The sequence below is a fragment of the Pangasianodon hypophthalmus genome, chromosome 29 (genome assembly GCF_027358585.1).
Source record: "Pangasianodon hypophthalmus isolate fPanHyp1 chromosome 29, fPanHyp1.pri, whole genome shotgun sequence".
NCBI lineage: Eukaryota > Metazoa > Chordata > Actinopteri > Siluriformes > Pangasiidae > Pangasianodon > Pangasianodon hypophthalmus.
In genome coordinates this window covers 12,999,369-13,022,472 of record NC_069738.1, presented here as the reverse complement: position 1 = coordinate 13,022,472, position 23,104 = coordinate 12,999,369, and the positions used below count along the sequence as shown (strand labels likewise).

The window sequence follows — 23,104 nt, the reverse complement described above, 5'->3', positions numbered from 1 at the left end:
GCCTATACTGTTGCCCTTAACAATATACAAAAATTTTGATCACCTGTTAATTTGGCGGCATTGTAGACATTCCACCTCTGAACTACTTGGAAGAAGCAGCCAAGACACAACACAGCCACTTCTGTCTCAGCATTCCCACCCTACTATATGAAAGTTGTAACACAAGATTTGGTAGAATAAGCATCTTAAAACAGTATCCAAATCTTTCTATTAACTGTACATGCCTCACAGGTATGGTTAAATGACACTGTGTAATTAATGTCAAAAGTGTGAGATGTGAAGGATTTGTAAGACTCAAGCCATGAGGGAAGAAGCTGTTTATGTAATTAATTACAGTCTGCCCTCATTTTTTTTGCTGAAAGAGAAGCGGTGAAAACAAGAGTGAAGGAAAGAGTGTGAGGGGTTGGCTATGATTTTTCCTTACGCTAAAAAGCACAGGCCTTTGAGGAGTAGGAGCCTGCAACCAGTCATCACTGCACATCAGAATATTAGGGTTAGGGTGCCTCCAACTTCATCACAATCACACTGGTGGAGAATGTGACAATGCCTTGGTTAATGGACTGTGAGCCAGTTAGCTTTGCAGATTCGTTGGTTGTTGATAAACAAAAGAAATGCAAACACCTGCCTTCACACATGAATGGTACTTGATTTATTGCGTGATGCCAGGCCCCCATCACCACCTCCAGAAAGGCATGAATGTAACTTCAGCACCACGGCCAGCAACGACATAAGCACGTGGACAGCCACCATAACAATAGCAAATACACGCGTTGCTGAGGCGGAGTTGGTTTCATGGCTGGAGGGCGATCAACTCATTGTCTGCTTGTCTGCTCTCTGCTGAAAGAGGCAGCTTGTCAAAGCTAGCTACCATGCAGTGTGTCTCCCTTTCTCAATTTCTCTCCCTTTCATAGATTTCCATGATGAGGATGATTACCTTCCATCCTGGCACTGAACCCGTGGCCACCTCATTCACAAGGCGCAAGAGAGCCTGGCAGAGAAAACTGGGGTAGTGTCCTATTAAGCACTGCCTCCCTGCAACCTAGTGCACTGGTGGGCAGTCCAATATTATAGTGGCCCAGGGTGGGAGGTCCCTAAAAGCCAGATGAGAAATTCCTCTCACCTTCATGGTTGATGGTGGCAGTAGGGAAGGCCAAGTGTTCCCAAAGACATCACTAAAGCTATTACACCCTGCACTAAAGCATTTGTTTCACTATTGATTCTTGAGAACTGTGACAAACTAGGCTATGCATTTACAACAACAAAATATGTATTTTTGTAAATTGCAGCCTCACAGCTCCAGGGTCCCTGGTTCTATCCTGAGTTCTGTTTACTGTCTTTGAGGAGTTTTGCATGTTCTCCTTGTGTTTGTGTGGGTTTCCTTCCATGCCCAAAAACATGCCACTAGGAGTGATTGGCTCTAAATTGCCCCTAGATGTGTATGAATGCATGTGCGTATTTTCTTTAAATGTGTATAGCGCTTTAAACAATAGACATTGTTATAAATCATCTTTAGATCTAGGTTTATATCCTATAGAGTCCTGATGAACAAGCCAGAGGCAACAGAAGCAAGGAAGTACCACCCATGTGACCCTGGAAACCTTGGATAGTGAGATTTGGGTAAATAAACTCATTGAGTGAAAAGGCAAAAAATATGTCAAAATATATTGGATGATAGATTTGAGCATATTGTGAATATGACAGCTTATTATTAGCAGCGGTTCATGGATACTCTCCACAGTATCCAGGTGGGTGCAGAAGGAGAGCAGTGCTAGTGTCTAGGGTATGATGTTTCCAGATATAATTACACATGGCAACAGGAAGGTAAATCAGAAGCTCAAATAACTAGAAGATGAAGACACAGGAAGAACAGAAGCAGTGCTGTCTTAGTCCAGAGGGTGATAAAACCCATACCAGGTCTCAGACAGGTCTGGAAGAATCACATCAGACGTTTACCAGAATCTTGCAGTGGCATCACAATGGGCAGGAGTAGTACATGTAAACAAAAGGAACAGATTAATAGGTACATTAAAAGAGTGCATATAGTGATCACAGTGCAATCAGGAGTTCAGGCCAATCTTGCTATGGCAGCAAAAAGAAAAGGGAGAGTCAGTAGGTAGTACAAGCCTTAGGGAGACCCTGTATATCAGAGACTTACAACTCCACCATCAACAAACCTGAGTCATTATGTTAGATAAGTAGATCAACAACACTAACATCCCAGTTTACCATAACTCTCTATATCCATGAAACCCCAGATCTGCACCATTATCTAAAATAGGACCTGGTAGCAGAATGCCTGACTAAACCAGTAGGCTTTCAGTTTAGACCTAAAGATTGAGACTGTGTCTAAGTCTTAAACAAGAAGACTATTCGATAGATGGAGGGGCATTTAAGAAGGCTTGTGCTCCCTATTATGCCAGGTACTGATGGGGGAACCTACAACTTTTGATCAAAGCTATTATAATAGACCAAATGTTGTTTCTTTCTCCCCTCCTAACCTCCAAAGGTGGTCAGAATCACCTGGATAATGTATGCCACAAGGTCAGGAGGTAACAACACTGTTTAGGAAAGCTCTCTACTGTAGGGCACATACTGGACATCACAAGGAATGCTCTGCAAGGTGTGAGGTCAATCAATTAGGTGATATGACCTAATCAGAAACTCAGGGTTTAGCCAGAATGTCACTCCAATGTCTTTTGGCCAACACATGAAGGTTCAAGGCATGCAGTTCTCCCACTCTTTTGCTGGAGTGACCAGCAGTTTTTAAAGATACCCATTTCAGTAAGCATCCTGCATTGGCTAATAAAGAGAGGCCTTAAGGTACTCCAGCACAAGGGAAGGAACCCATGCCGAGTCTTGGAGGAGCATGGCAGATGACCGGTCTTTGTGCTTTTCAGAGAGGTTGTAATAAGGTTATGAGCCCCCAGTGAGATACCTTCTACAATGCTGTGGCACCCTACAATTGCCACCACATACAGAGAGAACCACAGTTGACACCATGTTATTTAGTCATCAGCACAGGGGTCAACCTGCACCTCGCCAAACTTTCCCAGATCTGGAACACCACTTCTGGGTGCAGACACCACTGTCCTGGGCATATAGCAGCTGACTGGAGCTAATATTCCACTGTAAGTGGCAGAATGACTAATAATTTACTTGTACATGGCATACACAATGCACTCTGTGCTCAAGCAGCACATATCTGAATGGAGTGCTTTGTCTAGTGAGACCACCATTGACATGATACAGTTCTGAATAGCGGGCATGCTATACATTGTCAGTTTGGAAAAACCTCCCAGCTGCAGTCATAGACATAGCGTTCTCTTTCTCCTCAGACAAGGAACAGAAACAAATGCTTTCTTAGCTATAGGACAGGCTCTGTTCAACAATCTTTTAGCCCAGATTCAGTTCTAGAATCACTAACTGAGCCAAGTCTGATGCCATGATGTCCCTAAGTGTAGAGAGTGACAGCTTTCTGGGCTTCTTACTCTGCTTGCTCTGCTACTCTTACTCTGCTACTCTTACTCTGCTACTCTAGCACGTTGTTTATGCTGCAATGCTTGGGTCAGATTCAACTCGGAATTAGGGTCTAAATCTGGCAGTTGGAATACCTTGTCGGTATTGGTGTCGCTGGGCAGTCAGTACAAGGCTTGTTGAACCAAGATTCAAGACTGCTTACTGAGACAGTCAAAATATAGACATGGATACATAGTTGGTGCTTATCTTTGGTTTCCTGAGTGTTCAGAAAAAAGGTGAAAAGAGAGACTGTTCCAATGGGGAGAATTCATGGGCTGATGGAAGGAAACAGATTCCCCATTAGCAATTCAGCTAAATTAGTGGTAGCTGTGACTATGCTAGCAGCATGAGTCATGGTCCTACTAGTCGACCAATCACCAGGCTGTATGGCTATACTGGAATTGTAGGTATCTACCTATGCAGTTAGCTTATATAAGCACTGTTAATAGTAATATAGTTTATATGTTAATAGTAATCTGTTTAGCTACCGATAACTGTATTTATTGCTAAATGACAATCAACTATATCTACTAGCTATGATAAAATACTTCTCACTAGTGAAATACTTCCATATTGATAACCCTTCAAACAGTAACATGACCCTCATAGTATATGCATAATGGCCCAGTGCTTGGCCACACTTACTGTCTTAAGATCAAGGTAGTTAAATGCAAATGTTAAGTATTTAAATTTCCACAGTGCAAAGGCATAAACGTGTATCAGACAGACTGATAGAACCAGCAAACAGAGCAATGTACGTAATGCAAAGGCAGATTTTTGATTGTGATTCTGGTGAACTGAGCCCATCTGGCTTTCATAGGATTGATCTTTTTCATGGTTTTTATGTATTCAATACTGTGATGGACAGTGAGAACCAGCATGGGCTCTTGCACTCCAGCTGGCCAATTCCTGCATTCTCCCAAGGGCATTCTGCCTGCAAGTAGTTTTCCATTTCCAATGTAGTAACTGTGCTCTGCAGGCAAGACGTCCCTCTCAGCCTCCACCAGGAAAACCAGAAAGAAAATGAATGAATTAATGAATGAATGAATGAATGGACAAGAATATATTTTAGGATGATTACACTGTCTCTGAAAAAGGACCCCTTCTTTCTATACTGTTTCCACTTCAATAAGGTAGTGAAGGATCCGGATGCCAAAGAAGTAAAGTGTTTTTATTCTATCTTTGTGTATTTTATATATATATATTTTATAATATTACCACTTTATAGCATTTTATTTTACTATTTGATTGTACATGAATTAATTAATATTTATATTACTACTGGATAACATTTACACAGAGTGAAGGTTGAGTTCAAGTCATTACAGGTATTTGTGCCAGGGTTCCATTCCTGTCAGCCAAGAATAGGAATCTGAGGCTATAATGGGCACAGACTCACTGAAACTGGACAGTTGAAGATTAGAAAACAAATCACCCGGTCTTTTTCCAGTCTTCAACTGTCCAGTTTGGATGAGTCTGTGCTAAAGATATTTCAGCCTGCAGATCCTCTGCTCACAGGATTTTTTTTTTTGTTGTGTGTGAAAACCCCATGAGATCAGCAGTTTTTAAAATACTCAAACCAGCCCATCTGGTACCAACAGCCATGCCACAGTTAAAGTCACTGAGAGCACATTTTTTCCCCATTCATGATGTTTGATGTGAACATTAACTGAAGCTCTTGACCTACATGTTTCTACATGTTTTTTGCATTGTGCTGCTGCTACGTGATTGGCTGATTAGATAACTGCATGAATGTGCAGGTGTTCAGTTGTTCATAATAATGTAGATGATGAGAGTATGTGTATGCATTGTAGCAGGTTAGGGCATGGTTTAATGTGGCACACCCATTTGCACTACTGTATCTCTCTATCTCTACGTTTGTTTCAGTTCCCATTTTTACCACTAGGTGCAAGAATATCTCTATGTAGATAAATGAGGCAGTGAACACACTTGCCCTATGACTGTGCAACATCTATAGGCGAGCAATTCAATGGAACATTGTCATTAGTATTTCAACAGAATTGTGAATTGTTGTATGAGAGAGAATGTTGTATTGAGAGTTGTAAATGAGGACTTTATGAAGACATCTGTTAAATAGCTAATATCCCTTATATGATAGGGGTCTGCCCCACCCACCCCTTGGGATAAGCCACAACTGATTATTATATTAATCTTAGCATTACTCCTTAGCCAAAATATATTTCCGGTAAGAGAAATCTGGGTGTGGAAATGAGGAAATACTGGTTAGGGCAGGGCATACCTTTAAGGTAAGTAAAGTGTAACACAACAAGAAAAGCAAAACATACAAGTTGGTTACTGATCTGTAAGACAGACAGTACGGAACGTAGAAACAGTTAAGGTTATCAACATAGGCAAGCCAAATAGTACATGGCTAGGATGTTGGATTGAACCAATATCAACAAAATCTATCACAGAAAAAAAAAAGAATATGACAGGATAAGAAGACAACCCAGCACTGTTGCTCTTTCCTACACATCTCAGCAGGTAAGTTTACTTACTTACTACAATCTCTGTAATTAATTGTTATTCCTATTATATAACCACAAGGTTATGATTTTCAAAACTCATTCATTGTATAAAAATGAGACAATATAGCATTTCATAATATTATTAATAAACATATTACCCAGTAATGTTACTTATATGACAGTAATGTAAATTAAATGACATGTATATCAAAGATTAGATACAGTGTACTTTTTCAGCTTATGTATTATGCAGTGCTGGTTCAGTGGACAGCAATATAGTTTGAAGACCATTTTTGTGTTGGTGAATGATCTGTGTGTACACATAATGCGTGATGTCTGAGTTTGACTCAGCAATGCAGATAAACAGGTTGAGTAACAGGTAAAAGATGGCATAGACGAGTAAAAGGTAAAAACTTAGAAAGAAATAGAATGCCTCCTGAATACATGAGCATGTATGTTTAATGTAACTTGTGACATGTAACAGCTAGACCCAATGTGGGTCTTTCTCCTTTAGCTGTACCATCCACTTTATTAGGAACACCTGTACATCTGCTGATTCATGCAGTTAAGCAATCAGCCTATCATATGGCAGCAGTGTAATGCATAAACTCACGCAGATACAGGTATCAGTGCCAGGTGAAGACTGGAAAAAGACTAGATGACATATTTCCAATCTTCAACTGTCTTTTTTTTTTACTTACTCTACATAGACTCCCTGTCAGCTTGAACCAGTCTGGGTATTCTCCTCACAGAACTGCCACTCACTGGATGTTTATTGTTTTTCGAACCATTATCCATAAACTCTACAGAGTGTTGTGTGCAAAAATCCCAGGAGATACATTTCTGACATACGCAAACCAGCAGTCAAAGTCACTGAGATCACTTTTTTTTCCCCATTTTGATGATTGATGTGAACATTAACTGAATCTCTTGATCTGTATTTGCATGAATTTATACATTTCACTGCTGCTGCATGTTTGGCTGATTGGATAATCTCATGAAAGCGCAGGGGTACAGATGTTCCTATTAAACTAGCTGGTGAGTGGATATTACAGATTTGAAAAAGAAACCTGTGCAATAGTACATTCCCTACAATTTCGACATATGTGACTGAGAATAAGAAAATTTCCTTCATGTGTATGCAATTTTTGCCTTAAAACTAATGCATTCAAATTAAATTGTACTGTGTGCATTTGGCATTTGATACAGTAGAAATGACTTTTTTTTTTTTAGAGATTTGTATGCTTAATGAATAGCTTTATTTACAAGAAAATGCAAAATAATTACAGAAATGTCATTATGTCTTCAGGCATAACACTTCGTTATTAGAGACACTTTCACCATTTGCTAGTTACCATTTGCTGTATTATTTCCTATTCACTGTAACTGACAGTTAGCTTTTTTCTTATAATTCCAGTAAATTCAATATCCTATTGCATGTCTGAGTTTTATAACACCTGAAAAGCAAGTCACAGCCATATTAGATTTGTGCCTGTGTGAAGGCTCCATGTTTCCACTAAAGTTACAGTCGGGTTCAGTGTCCATTTGTAATTATAATTCAGGTTGTGTCTGAAGTTGCTGTAAAATTTCTCATAATTTACAGACTATTTGAAGGTGCTAATACTGATTGTTTTCTTTTGATAGCATGTTGAATTCAACTAATGTAACAAGCCTGTGTGATTCAGAAGACAGGTTATGCAGTAAGTAGCAGAATTTCTTTTATCACAATCCTTTAGTTAGGTCACGAAATAGTAATGGGCGCACATAATTTGCTATGCTGAGTTCTTGAATTCTAAGGAAAATGTGGACGGATGTGTAGGATGTGGACAAAGTGGGCATGTTGTCTTTATAGGAGAGCAAAAATTAACCAAAACCTGGCCACAATTTAAATATTTCGAGAACTTGATAAACAAACGATTAAAATATTAGGTAAAGTAAATCACTGAAAAAAGTAAATGTATAAAGTAAATTTAGCACAAGCTTTATGATTTCATGAACTCGATTTAGCATCTAATTAATGTTAAACTAATTCAAGCACAGAATTTAGTACAACATGAACATCAAAATCTAAAAAAGTTTATTTTCGTGGCCTCTCCAGGGATTCATACAGTTACCCTATGAAGAAAAAAAAAAACATCAGCAAGAAATAACTTCAATTGAATGGACAATTAAAGCTATAGGATGTCAGATTTTGGAAAATGTTATGACAGGCTACCTTGTTATGCAGATTTACAGAAGCATCATGAGGATGAAAATCTTTATTGTGCACATTGTCACAGGTACTGTCCACCAGCTGAACAAACAAAACCTATTGTTTGCTATGCTCTGGGTGCACCAGGGTGCACCAGGTGAATTTATTCCAAGGCTCTGCACATCTGTGATGTTGGTAGACATGAACTAGCCCAATAAATCTAGCTACTTATTTAAGATGCGGTATAGAGAACAACACTAGCGCCTCTGGTTGCTTCCATGTGAGACCACATGTACACCAAAGGGTGCTATCCACTTAGTAACATGTGACTATGGCTGGAGCTACAGATCTCCTGCCCTCCAAAGCTGGTGAAAATATCCTCTCATTTCATCTCATCTATTGCACCTCGGTGAGTGTATTTTTATACAATACTACCATCTTTTTTCTTAGAATGCCACAGAATTCTTCGGTGTTCATTAGATTTGTTTGTCGGCCTTCTTTTTTTAGCATTGCTAGCTATTGTTAAGCTTAACAGCTATTAAATTGCAAAACGCAGTTTGCTTCATTCTCTACAAACTTCATGTTTGTTTCCCCTCTCGGCTCACCAGTTGCCTCTCGTTCTGCCTGCTGAGTCATTTTATCCCTCAGCGTTGTCCCTTCAACGTATTTCACATCCCCCTCCCTCTTGCCCACTAGCTGGACTGTGGTTACATGCCACTGGCAAGTCTGCTGGATTTATGCTAATATTCGGCTCTGGGGCTGGCACTGTTTTTTCTTCCACACAACAGACTCCTTATTCTCTGTAATTTGGGTTGAATTTCCACCAGTTAATTTTTTACACTATACACAAAGTGGCTAAGCTAATGAGCCATGCCGAAAGACTCAAGCAGACTGCATGTGAATACTTTAGTAGCTGGGAAATTATGTACTTAGTGGCTCTGCACTGACTGGATGGTAGGATTCTATGATACTAGGAAACCCCCTAAACCAAATTAACTCTTTTGCACAATGCCATCCGCATTTGATTTACTAAAATTCACTATGCCCCAATGCAGTGATTTTATTGAGAGCTTTAAAGGGGTTTGGGGCAGACAGCTCACCTGTTCCCAATCTCTGTGGCATGCAGAGGTTATATATGACAGATCATGATACCTTACTGCATCATGTTTGACATGCACTGGCAATAGGTTACTGTCTTATTGCTATCACTTGTGCAGTCACACCAATCCTCTGAAGCTGATCCCTCTGTAAGGCAGCTAAATGACATCTCACTCCTAACATTGAAACACCTCAGCCAGCAGGAGGCCACCTCAGACTCATTGGCTAATGCATGGAGTCAAGAGTGTTTACCACAACCCGCTAACCCTAATCCTGCATAATCTGCCTTGTGTGCTGGGATCGATTTTTTGGGCCTGCCACCAAAGAAGCACCGCATAGAAGAGTGCAGGTTTCAGAAACACCAAAACAGCCACCAAAAGAACCATCTGCATGGCACTTTCAGTCACTGCAACCCAGTTCTATAATTCAGAACCCACAAGGGTTATGCCATCATTGTGCCCTTTTAGTGATTACCTTCCAGAACAGGCATTCAAAGGCATTCTGTTTGTCTCTAGTGCCATGAGATGTATGAAATTGGCTTTGCCTCATGGTGAACACAAAAAGCACTCTTTAACAAAGAAGAAGGACACAATACATATATTCACATGTGAAGCTAGGTTCACTGAGAATGCTAGCCAACCTAATGTGTGGTTGTTATTATACTTGCCAACTAGATAGGCTGCCATGTGTGGTACTGGCTTTAGGCCTGGCATTAGGACTGACGATGGCAGGAGCAGTGATGATTCTCTGCTTGGGATATGGTGGCCCATCAGAGAGAGATTCCCTTATAGGCTTTCCTTACAGGCATGGGAGCAGTGTGCTGCCACATGGGATATCGTTATAAGATCAGAACATATCAACCAGCCAGAATTGAGGGCCATCTGGCTCCCAAATTCTTCTAACTGGTTCTGAGACATTGCCACATGTTGGTTCACTCAGACAACAACATGGTGGCAGTTACATCAAACACCAGGGTGGCATGAGGTCAAGTAGCTTTTTTGGCATTTCAAGGAATCTCCTCAAATGGGCTTCTCTACTGAGGGCAACTCATCTGCTGGGGCCTTACATTGTTGCAGCCAACAAAGTTTCAGGATGGTAGCCCAGAGCAGGGAGAAGTTTGGCAAGGTGGACCTCCGCTCAGTGACAAGTCAACACATTGCCCAATGTGGTTCCCCTTAGCAGAGCCAGAGTCCTGACTGTGGACCCAAGGCCCAAGGCCAGCAAGACTTTACTTTCCACTATTGCTTTTGCTTGTGGCTGGATCACCCTGGTAGAGAGATTTGGCATCCTCAGCAAGGTCACCAGTGTTTGTGGGTTTGGCCGTACAGTGTGAATCGCCAACTGAGGACTGCAACCTAGCTGTACAAGAAACATTCCTGAATGCAAGAGCCCCTAGTACATGAGTCTCGTATGCCCTTGGGTGGAAGCTATTCTGATATTTTGCACCCCATCAGCTGGATCTGGTGCACTGTCTGATTCCCAAAATACTAACTTTTCTCCAGAGAGTGCTTGACAGCAGCAGGTGCCCACCTATGCTAAAAGTATATGTGGCAGCCATTTCAGTCATGGAATCTAGGAATACCTCTTAAGATCATATCACCCAGGTTTGTGAATCAGCAGATTGACTTTGAAAGACGTCATTCTAAGAGAAGCATGTCCTCCTTGTGGGGATTATTTAGAGGCACACCACTTCATGACCTTGTTGGAAGGTCTTGGCATGCATGTGAGAAAATTGAAAATAAGATTATTAATGTTTTTGAATGTATGACTAGAATGTGGTATATGTAATAAAATATGCAAAGTAATTTGTAAATGTAGGTAAAGAAAAATAAGACTTTTATGTTAGTTACAAAAATTATAGCCTAAGAAGGAATTATACAACTAAAAACATACTCAGAAGAGTTCTTTTAAAATCAGTTTACAAGAAGTGAATAAATTTTGATATCAGTTAATATCAATTTTAGTTACGCTTCAACACAAACGTAAGATATGCATATACACATACAGGTGTATATATAGTTTCTGCCTTTGTGACTAAGGACACTGAAACGCATATATAACTTCTGATGTTTGTTGTCATCTAGCTGAAATATTTGGCTTCAAGGAGAGAGATGTGACAAAATTCCTCTTCTGGGATTCCCAATCTCCCTCTCTCTCTCTCTCTCTCTCTCTCAGTAATACAGGTATACCAACAGGAACTCATAGTGATTCCAGTGCTGCTGCTGGCAGCATTCCTCTGTTTGTTGATAAGTTTGTGTTTTCTGAGGCTGTGCCAGAAGGAGGAGATCATAAAACATAACTCCCAAAGACAACACTTCAGTAACAAGAGGCAACACCTGCAGGGCATTGATGGTATGATGATAAATCTCTGTCTGACTGTATGGTTTTGTGCATGGACATTTGGGTTTATATTAAAAAAAAATAAATAAACAATAAATAAACATGTACAGGAACAAAACAACAATACTACTAGTAACATTAATAATATTTAAAAAATGAAATAAGAAGTTTACTCTTATTTCCAAAGTATTCACCAAATACCATGAAAGGCAGATGATTTTAATGACATGGAGATTTTGAGCTTCTGTGTTGAAGCATACTCAGGTATCTGCGATCCAACAGAGTGAGAGGATGTATGGTAAAGTGTAACGTGCAGATGGATATTCCAAAATCTCAACAACACACTGTATCTATGGTGTTGAGCATCAGGCTTCTGACTGGTGAAGCAAGAAAGCAATTGTATTTCCAGGTTTTTCATCCCTCACTGTTGTTTGTTTCAAAATATATTACTTCGTCTTGGTTGTATTTGTGTTATTTCACCTCACTACTTGTTTTTATGATAATAGTTGCTTGTAGTATGATGTAGTTGCTTGTCGATCTGTAGTGCCTGCACTATGCAGCTATTATTTACCATATACTTTAACTGAGTTTGTTTTTTAAGTGTGTTGTAATACATCATTACATTTACTTACTCATTTATTAAGTTTACACTCTGGATGGGATGCCAGTTGATCTCAGAGGACCAAGCACACACATTTGCACATTCATTCAGAAGCAGTTTACTCTGAAGTTGCTTTTTGTAAATGTTTAGTGTTATAAATTTTTCTGCATGCTACTTGGCTTTCTTGATTGCTCTGTCATTTCTCCAAGGTGCTTTGTTAGAAATGGTCTTAATCTTCACAGTTGCTAAAACATTAAGAACATTCATACTTGTATAATTGCATTAACAGAATTAGAGGCTATCCTTGGCACTGCTGACATAGCCTTCATGAACATCCCTAGTATTGTCATTAATATGCTTTGTTTCACAAATGTACATCTGTTTGAGAAAGCACTTCATTAAAGAAAATAAGTGTTCAGAAAGGGCTAGATCCCCAATAACAACGCAAGTAATGTCCAGGCCTTTGCTGATAACCAGATCTGGTGTATACCCTTGATTACGAGTCAGCTCGTTGTATAAACTCTAGAGACTGTGTGTAAAAAAAAAAACCCAAGGAAATCACCAGGTTCTGAAATAATCAATGCAGCCATTCTGGCACCAACTACCATGGTAAAAGTCAGTGAGATCACATTTTGTTTTCCTCATTGTGCTGTTTAATGTGAACATTATCTGAAGCTTGTCAGTTGTATTTGCATGATTTTATGCACTTGCACGACTGGGACATGATTGGTCAACTGGATAACTGCATGAATGAGCAGGTTACAGGTGTTCCTATTAAAGTACTTTTCTAGATAACTTTTTTTTTTTGTCAACATCTGTATGACTGTATTAGAATGATCTGTATGTCTCTCTCTTGGTCCTTTACAGCACCTCCAGAGCTGAACCCCTTGGCCTATGAAGTTGTACCTATGACAGTCCAAACCCAGAACCACAAGCCCAGCAGACAGCCTGCAGAACCGCAGTTGTCCACTGAGAGGCAGCATGGTTCTTTTGAGCAAATCACCCGACTGCCCCTGTCTTTCACAGTAAAACCAGAAAACACAGTCACTCTCTACCAGGCCACTATGGACCAGAAGCCAGTTGTCTTACGAGTGCTCAGTGGTACAAACATGACATAAATAGAGAATAGTTTTTAAAAAATTAATTTGTTATGCAGTATAGCAACCCTTGTAGGCTGGTTCATGTGCTTTGTGTGGAATGTGGAACTACTTTTTGAACAAATTAGAAAAAGGATATCATTGTCATATAACATGCACCACATGTAGGAAATATAAAAAATCTAGTATTTATCTATTATCAGAGTTTCCATGACTTTTTATGATGTATAATTTATATATAAATATATATAGATATAGTAATGCATGGCTATATTAGATACAGTGACTAGACATATACAACAAACCTAGGAATATTTGTTTATTTTTGTCCAATTTGCACAGTAATGCTCTACTATGCACCATCTATGATGTATATGGGAACAGATTTTGAATGTAAGAATGCATTTAAGAGAAAGAGTACATATACTCAAACTTCCAAATATGAACAAGCCCAGTGTCAGTCATTTGGGCCAGAGCCTACATTAAACAGCTTACCTCTTTTCTCTATGTTATCTACTCCACCACAGAATCAGCTGATTCCAGGGAGCGCCAGGTCTTCCTGAGCTTTGCCCACTTCCTGTCAGAACTTGGGCCCCACCCATGCCTGCCCAGACTGCTAGGGGTGGTGAGAGACAAGTCACCCCTAACTATGATATTGGAGCAGCTGGAGAACAGAGATCTTCTAGGATTCTTATGGAGATGCAGACAGGTGTAGTATGTTCTGGTTAATGTCTAAGCTAGATGAACAAATAATTACTATATGGCTAAATGTATGTGGACACCTGGCCCTCACAGGCATCTGTGGTTCTTCCCCAAACTGTTGCCACAAAGTTGGAAGCACACAGTTGTATATGATGTATTTGTATGCTGTAGCATTACAGTTTCCCTTCACTGGAACTAAGAGGCCCAAACCTGTTCCAGCATGACAATGCCCCTGTGCACAAAGCGAGCTCCATGAAGACATGGTGTGTGAAGGTTGGAGTGGAAGAACTCAAGTGTCCTCAACCCCACTGAACACCTTTGGGATGAACTGGCTCACCGACTGCACCCCAGACCTCCTCACCAACATCAGCGCCTGACCTCACTAATGCTCTTGTAGCTGAATGAACACAAATCCCCACAGCCACGCTCCAACATCTGGAGTGGAGATTATTATAACAGCAAAGGGGGAAAAAATCTGTAATGGGATGTTCAACAAACACATGGGTGTGATGGTCAGGTGTACACATACTTTTGGCCATATGGTGTAGCTACAAATGTAATACAACAGAATAGACTATTCAGTTTACATTCTGTAGGTTATAATATTCTCCCATATGTATGTTATGTGCACACATATTCACTTCCAGTGGATTTACAATCATTGTCACAACCATACAGGGCCACCCAGGTCTGGCAGCCCAGTGTGCTATTACAGAAAGAGTGCTTTTCTCAATGGCAAGACAGATCGCCTCCGCTCTGGTCAGTACTACGTTGATCTGATCACATGGTACTTTATTTCACAGTATAAATGATTAAATGTCTGATCCAGAAGCAGCAGCATGAAATGAACAGTACTTCTGGATTTTTTCATGAACACTCAGAATTCTTCAGATACACAGTAGATCAGTGATGACTGAAGTGTTTTAACTGGTACAATGCCATGATCTGCAAACTATGACTTAACTTTCAAGCACAGCCATAATATAAATGAGATCATCACTAACCTTGAACTTTTAGGAACATCTACACAGTAAGAACTGCATTCATGGCAACGTTGGTGCACGAAGTGTCTTGGTTGGTCGAGACCTCTCCGTAAAGCTCTGGGGCTTTGGCCCAGCTTTTCGTAGGAGGATGAAGGTGGGGACTTCAGGGGAGGTGAAGGAAGTAGAGATGAGAAAGTGGCACGCTCCAGAGGTGTTAGCCCGTCAACCTGTCGGTCAAAGCAGTGATATGTGAGTAGAGCTGGTGTAATCTCAAAGCTGCAATACATAATAAATTTGGGCTAATGAACTTTATTTGATCATACAAGTAATAAAGCATTCCTATATTAATCTGACAGTTAACACAAACATTTGTACTTATATTGACTTACTCATATGAGGAAGCACAGAACTGAAAGCTCGGTACCTATCCTACAATCGTGTGTGAGCAGAGCAAGCCACCATGAAACAAGAAATTGTGAGCAAGGAGTTTCACTTGATCTGCTAGATAGCAAAATCAGCAGCTAATGTTAGAAGAGAACAAAATAAAGCTGGAAAAACAACCAAACCTGAGTGACCTCCACTCTGGGAGTCTTATGTATCTAGCTGGAAGAGATGACACCAATCTGATACCAGCAAAAAATAATGGTGGATGGGATATAAGAGGGGGAAAAAAGAATTAATTTGATATGATCTTGTAACAAAATGGGAAAAATTGGAATTGGATTTGGAAAAGATTTATTTGGACTTGACTGTATTTTTTTGTTAAAATTGATTTTTATGATATCAATGCTTTATACATTATTATATTTGCAATGTAAGTGATTTTTGCATTATATTACATTTGCAATGTAAGATTCACTTTTGTATAGTTGTATTTTTAGCTATGTATTTTTTTCCTGTTTTTTTTTTTTTCTTTCATTTTAAAGCTTCGTTCTTAAATTTAAAAAATCAGATGGGTATCGACATTGGCTGATACTCAAGGGTTTGGTATCAGTATTGGTAGCACAAAAGAAAAAGTAGTATCATGCCACCTCTACTAGCTAATTAGTACTAGCTGTTAGTTTTGTTCATGGTGTGTAAGGTTGGCTTGGGTGCTCCAAGACCAGTTGTGTCTTCTGTGTGGAAGTCGATTTCTATACCTAGTCTTCTCATTGCTCAGATAACTACATTGCCAGGCATATGATTAACTTGCCACTTTCATGGATAATGTTAGACTAAATTTTTCGTCTAGTATTTGCTACCTGTGTGTACAGTATTTTTTTACTGTCATTTTACTTATGTTTTACTGAGGAGAATATAATAATGGCACCAGATTACATCCTCAGAAAACATTCACAAAATGGCTTGAATACTTCAGTTGAAGTGAGAGGTGCACATGATGTTACAAAACATTCTTCAGGTGCTTGTAATAACTCGTTTCCACCAGAGAGTCCCCCAGATACCCAAAAGTTGCATATTGCTGCTTTAATTATTCACTGTAAAGGTCATAAAATGGTCAAGCATGTTAATTTTGTTCTTTCTCATTTAGATGGTCATTTGGTATCTTGCTGTATGAAATGGTAACATTAGGTGAGTTTATTTCCAAATTTCACAAAAGTTATTTACTTGCCATTTCCGGTGACATTAAAAGACAAAGCTGGGCCATTTACATGAACTAAAATTTCCTTTATTACAAGCTGCTGGAAACATATCCGTCTGCTGAATTAAGTTTGCCTCAATATTGGACTAGTCAAACAGTGACAACCTGTTAATCTAATGCTTAGAAATAAAATCCAGTAGAAAATCTAATTTCGTTCAGGAATATACTCAATCATTTATCAGTGTGAATCACCATTTCTCCATTCATGTGTTTTTAGGGGAACCTCCCTTCCCTAAAGTAATGGCCAGTGAACTCCTGCAGTACTTACAGAGAGGGAAAAACCTAAAGAGACCAACCAACTGTTCCAACTCACTGTAAGTAAAACACACAGACACACAGTGTATATAATAAATGTATATTTACATCATCTTAAAAATAACTTAGAACCACTTATATAGAAATGATCTTACGTATGTATGATTTAGAGTCTAGAAGCCCAACAGGAAACCTTTTTTTTTTAATTTGGTTACAGTGATGGAAATCACAACCCACCATTATCAAAGTTATCATATTTATTTTTTAGTTATTATAGTTCAAGGTTCAAGGTTCAAGGTTCTTTGTTTGTCACATACATTGCATACATGTGATGTTTTAATGTAATGAAATGTTTTTCCTTAGTGCCTCGTCCCATAGTGCAACAATGATACATAATAAAACAGAATATAATAAAAAATGAATATAATGAATAAAATAGAATAGAATAGAATCTATTAGACAAGACATAATAATAATGATAATAATAATAATAATAATAATAAGTTTATTTTATATAGCACCTTTCTGCAAACTCAAGGTCACTTTACAATATGAAAACAGATAAACATGACAGCAGACAAAGAACAAAAGGAAATAAACAAGAAATCCATGGCATGAGTCAGATCATACAGTCAGAGATCAGAAAAACAAGAAAGAAAAAGATGCGTTTTAAGGTGGGTTTTGAAATCCTGTAATGAAGAAAGATCACGTATGTTTATGGGAAGAGAATTCCAGAGTGTGGGGGCAGAGATACAAAACGCTCGTCCACCAAACGGTGCTAACCTGTGGCGTGGAGTGAACAGTAGACCAGTATCTGAAGAGCGTAATGTGCGAACTGAGGAGTGAGTATGAATGAGATCAGAAATGTATGGGGGGCGAGACCATGAAGTGCTTTGAAGGTGATGAGGAGAATCTTGTACTGAATACGGAAGCGAATGGGTAGCCAATGACGTCTGTGTAGGATGGGAGTAATATGAGAGGATTTCTTAGGAAAAGTGAGAACCCTAGCTGCAGAGTTCTGGATATATTGGAGCTTATTTAATGTTGTGTTTGGTAGACCATAGAAAAGAGAATTACAGTAGTCGAGTCGAGAAGTGATGAAGGCATGATCCAGTGTCTCAGCGTCACTGATATTTAAGAAGGGACGTAAATGAGCAATATTACGGAGGTGAAAGAAGGCAGATTTGGTGAGTGAAGAAATGTGAGGCAGAAAGGAGAGAGAGGAGTCAAAGATTATACCCAGGTTTTTAACGGTGGTGGAAGGTCGAACCAAAATCCCAGCAATGTTGACATTATCAGCACAGAAAGGAGCAACATTTTTTGGTGAACAGACAAGTAGTAGATCTGTTTTATCAGTGTTGAGTTTGAGAAAGTTACCGGTCATCCAAGCATTTATATCATTAATACAAGCTGTTATGGAGTTGGTGGGAAAAGGAGAGTTGTGTTGAGAACTGATATAGAGCTGGGTGTCGTCTGCATAGCAATGGAAGTTAAATGGAGTAATGTTACCTAAAGGGAGCATATAGATGATGAAGAGTAAAGGCCCAAGAACAGAACCCTGAGAAACACCGTGTATAGATATAGATGTTACATGTAAAAAATATGTAAAAATATGTAAAAATATAGTGGTCTATAGTGGTATATAGTGGTCAAATATATATATATTTGACTGGTTACTTTGAATTGAATGAGGGTTTTGGGTTTAATCCAAATTTCAATAACTCAAAAACTGTCAGGGAGCAGAGACGGCGACAACTGCAGAGAGTGTTTTTTTATAGCAATAGCAAATAAATCCAAATCACAAGGTAAAGATAAAAAAATAGAGAACAGGCAATGGGTCAGGAGATGTGCAAACAGAGTATGCAAGAACAATGAAACTATGAAACATGCTAGTGTCAAAAGAAAAAAAAAAGAAAGAGCAAACATAGATTAAAGGCTTGCTATGGCAGGTGAAAGTCAGAGCTGAACGAATGCTTTGCGAAGTCCTTGTGCTGTGAGTGTGTTTGTAGAGTGTGTGGTGGTAACTGAGTCCAGTTGTGTGCAATTCGTAATCAGGTGACGTGCTGTGGCTGATGGGTATTGTAGTTATAAGTAAGGCTTATAATGTGTTCTTGGACCTAATGTGGTCTGTCACATGGGAAAGTTATGCACATTTTAAATAATGTTCATGAAATAAATCTGTACTAAAGGGGGTCCGTTTAATTTATTTGAAAGTATTTCCTGGCTACAAAAAAGTTTGGGAACCCCTGCTGTAAAGCTACACTTTAAAAAAAAAAAAATCTTGCACTGTGGCATAGTGAATTCTGGCATTTCTTTACGGATATGAGTGTATGAATGCATTTTAAGAATTGGCACATCCTTAAATGGTGTAATATGACACACAGATTTATTATTTTGCACATTTGTTGAACGGATTTTTATTTTCATTTTCATTGTGTACAGTGTTGTTTTAAAAAGCACTGAAACTGGAAATGTCTGTTGACCAGCTGTCTTTGTTCCTTTGTGTAATTTGTACTTAATGCTTAGTCTGTTTTGTGCTTAATCTATTTAGTTTGTCCTCCAGAGGCATTTTGTGAAATCAGTAATTGAGAAAATAACACAACCTTTCCTCTTCCAAGCAGCCTGATCTTGCTAATCCTCATGCTCTGACATCCACACTGTCCATGGTCTGTCCTTGTCACTGTCAGTGTGTCATTGTATGTGACATGGGAAACTATGATTCCCATCAGCCCCTGCAAATCACCTGATTACAACACTAACCGCATCACATGACTGTCTGCACCTGATTCACATTTAGGGTTAATGAGCACTAGTATTTAAAGCCTGTCCTGTTTAGCACCCATTGGTTATGTTAATCCAATTAATCAGAATTTGGCGATATTCTAATTAGTACTGAGTCATGCATGTAAATGCCGCAATCTGATTGCCCGATTCAGATTAAAACAATAATCTGATTCCCCAAATTCTGATTCCCACCTCTGGAATATGCCTGTTTTAATCGGAAATTTGTTGCCTGTAAACACCTTATACAGAAAATCCACTGAAGGAGATATATGTGTGTGCTCAGTCCGCAAGGAATTGTGGGTGCTAACAGACGCTTAGCTGTAGGCTAGGTAATTAGGAACGGCAACTCAGCCATACTTACAACAACCATGTATACAGGAATATCCCGACGCCTGTATGCATATAAACATCATATTCAGAATATGGCTGCAACCCAAATATAGACTTTAAACAGTATTTGATAAATGTAAATGTAGCTATTGTCTAGCTTTTGTCTTTTGCTGTCGTGCCCCTTCTGGTCTGTGTATTTTCCTCAGGTTCATAGTTCATGTTAAAATTCTAAGATTTCTACAATTTCCTAAACCATGCCTGCACCAACGTGGGCAGGTCATCAGGGAAACAATAGCACTTGAGAATAGTATTCTATGTAATGTTAGCTTTTTGTGAACCGAAGTCACTGATCCTTAAAGCATTTTTTATTCACATCCACTAAATGATCAGTGGCTCACACTGTAAAATTAGGCTAAAATGCAATTCACTTTATTTGTGCTACCTGTAGACATTGCAGTTCAGTTGTGCCTATTTCACCAACCAAATGTGATATCAAGGTCATATGAAATGCACAAGTTGTAATGCAGGAGGCGGTGTTTCTACTGTGATGCCTATGGTTCAAACTTTCAAACACAAACGCAGCTGTCAAGCAGTGGTTTTTATTTGGTGCAAGGAGTGAAGCTGAAGGAACTCGAGTGTCCTGCACAGAGCCCTGACCTCAACCCCACTGAACACCTTTGGGATGAACTGGAACACCGACTGAACCCCAGACCTCCTCGACATCCCAACATCAGCACCTGACCTCACTAATGCTCTTGTAGCTGAATGAACACAAATCCCCACAGCCACGCTCCAACATCTAGTGGAAAGCTTCCCAGAAGAGTGGAGCTTATTATAACAGCAAAGGGGGAATAAACCTGGAATGAGATGTTCAACAAGCACATATGGGTGTGAGGGTCAGGTGTAGTAATATAGTGTATTCAGATAAGGTTTTGTGTTCTTGGACATACTGTATTTTCTGCTCTTGTCTGTGGGTCAAGCTGAGTGGAAAAAATAAGTCTAAACACACACATAGTATAGCATTTGTAGATTATGAAACAGCACAAAATAGTAATGATTAAATGTGAATTTTGTATCACTCAAGCTGTTTGTTATCTGAAACAAATCATTGCTAGTTTTCGACAAAGGTGATTGGATGGACAAACTCTTGTTGTTGTTTGTTTGTTTGTTTTATTTTTAGATTGGATCAGCAGGAAAGGGTTATATAGTCTATAATACTGTATGTAATATATATATATATATATATATATATATATATATATATATATATATAAGAATATTTTATATAATATCTGTATTTAATCTAAAATGAATATTTTTCAGATACTCCATCATTAAGGCATGTTGTCAATGGAGACCACAAGATCGAGCTCCACTGAAGACGGTGATTTCAATGCTCCAATTTGCTGAGAGCCACGCCAGTGACACAGTGATACTTCAAGCACCTGAGCCACTGGACATTGAGAAGTACATGCAGGAAGCGGGCTATGAAGAGGCTTACAATTTTGCTGTCCTTTAACAGGACTTTTGAAAGTAGTTGTATACTTTTGTAGGCCTAATGTAGTGGTATTCATGTTATGGGGCGTGGTCTGCTGGGGGCGGAGGGGGATGTGGTGCACAGGGATACTGCAGGCTGGGAAAAAAGCAGAACTGATTTTAGTTTGGTAATTTATTTAGTAATAAACATAAACTTCTGCAATAAATTTAAACAATGTATACATGATCGGTACAAACAACTCCCAGATGCATCTGTCACCCTTAGCATGTGAAAGGGGAGTTATTTTAGGAACCATTTCAACCTTCTCAAATATAAAATTGGTCATTATCATCATCATCGTCATCAACAACAACAACAACACGAAATATATAAGAATTTATTTTTGAATATATAATATATATAAGAATATAAGAATATATAAATTCTATATAGGACCACTTCATAGGAACTTCACTTCATAATGGGATGTTTTTAATCATGACCCACACATGACCCAGTATAAGCTCTAAGCTCGGATTTTAACCTCAAATAAAGAAAAAAACACCTGGAATATCTGTTAATATATTTTTTTATTTATGTTGTTTAATGTTAACCCTTAAAATGAATTGAAGGGGTTTTTAATTTAGTGTGGTGGCACGGTGGCACCTCACAGCTCAGGGTCCCTGCTTTGTTTCTGAGTTTACGATCCTCAGGTTCCTGTCTGTGTGGAGTTTCACGTGTTTGTGGGGTGAGTTCTCCCTCCGGACCCCTGCAACCCTGACCAGGATTCCGTGTTATGTTTTTAACATCCATAGTGATTCTTTTAAACATGGATTTGGAAGATATAATTTATTTGGACAAAATATTAGTGTTGATTTTGTTTATTTCTATGAACGTTTTTATGTCATCATCACCAGACGTGGCAAAATAAATTATTTAATTTTGACTTAAGATATGAAATCTCTTAAGATGAAGATGGAAAGGAAGACGAGATTTCACCGGAAGCCCCTTTAACAGGAATGTATAAATCAATGTGAGCTAGCTAGTCAGCTAGCCGACATGCTATAAAGTGAGTGTAGCTTCTTCGGGATCTATTTTCTCTAGCGGAGCAAAAATAAACAGAACGTTTGGCCATATTGTGTATTGTCACTTACTCGATATTAATTTCTTGTTTATAAAAGTCTTATATAAAAGCAATATCTGGATATTCAGTGTAACTGCACTCTTGCTTGTGCGATATTGCTTAATCATCTATATACAGTATATACATATCATAAAATTTAATTTAAAAATATCATGATCTTTTAAGTGTTTTTAAGATTGTATCAGGCATTTTTAGAATATTCCTCTAAATCTATTGTTTTTTTAAAAAATAATGTGACAGAATTGTTACTGTAACTAGATAGCATGGAATCAATGTTAATCAGTGTCAGCTGAATCAGTGTTTGAATCTGATGTTCATTCCTAATCACATAGGCATCCTGATTAATATCGAAACAATGTTGAAGGTTTAATAAGAATTTTACAGAAGAATGTTTCTTCAATTACTTTAAAATTACTTAAAAATTTCTTTTACTATCATACAACACTGTCAAATTAATC

At 38.7% G+C, this 23,104-nt stretch overlaps 1 protein-coding gene across 3 annotated transcripts; it reads left to right on the top strand.

Moving 5' to 3' along the window:
- The first annotated feature begins 4,483 nt into the window (after window positions 1–4,483).
- On the top strand, window positions 4,484–22,636 carry styk1a (serine/threonine/tyrosine kinase 1a). Of its 3 annotated transcripts, XM_053231579.1 has the most exons (11): window positions 4,484–4,676; window positions 5,952–6,021; window positions 7,650–7,705; window positions 11,470–11,646; window positions 13,103–13,336; window positions 13,860–14,041; window positions 14,713–14,793; window positions 15,052–15,266; window positions 16,546–16,586; window positions 16,874–16,970; window positions 21,349–22,636. In XM_053231579.1, exons 3-11 carry the CDS (start codon window positions 7,651–7,653, stop codon window positions 21,542–21,544), a joined length of 1,278 nt encoding a protein of 425 aa, XP_053087554.1. In that variant the 5' UTR covers window positions 4,484–4,676; window positions 5,952–6,021; window position 7,650; the 3' UTR covers window positions 21,545–22,636. The 3 variants fall into 3 exon arrangements, with proteins under 3 accessions (XP_053087554.1, XP_053087553.1, XP_034157333.2); XM_053231578.1 differs by lacking the exon at window positions 5,952–6,021; XM_034301442.2 differs by lacking the exon at window positions 4,484–4,676 and having other exon boundaries at window positions 4,799–6,021.
- The last annotated feature ends 468 nt before the right edge of the window (window positions 22,637–23,104 follow it).

Coding starts and splice junctions, on each gene's coding strand:
- styk1a (XM_053231578.1), top strand. Junction 15,267..16,545: donor GTCGGTCAAAGCAGTGATAT/GTGAGTAGAGCT, acceptor TTTCTCATTTAG/ATGGTCATTTGGTATCTTGC. Junction 16,971..21,348: donor ACCAACTGTTCCAACTCACT/GTAAGTAAAACA, acceptor AATATTTTTCAG/ATACTCCATCATTAAGGCAT.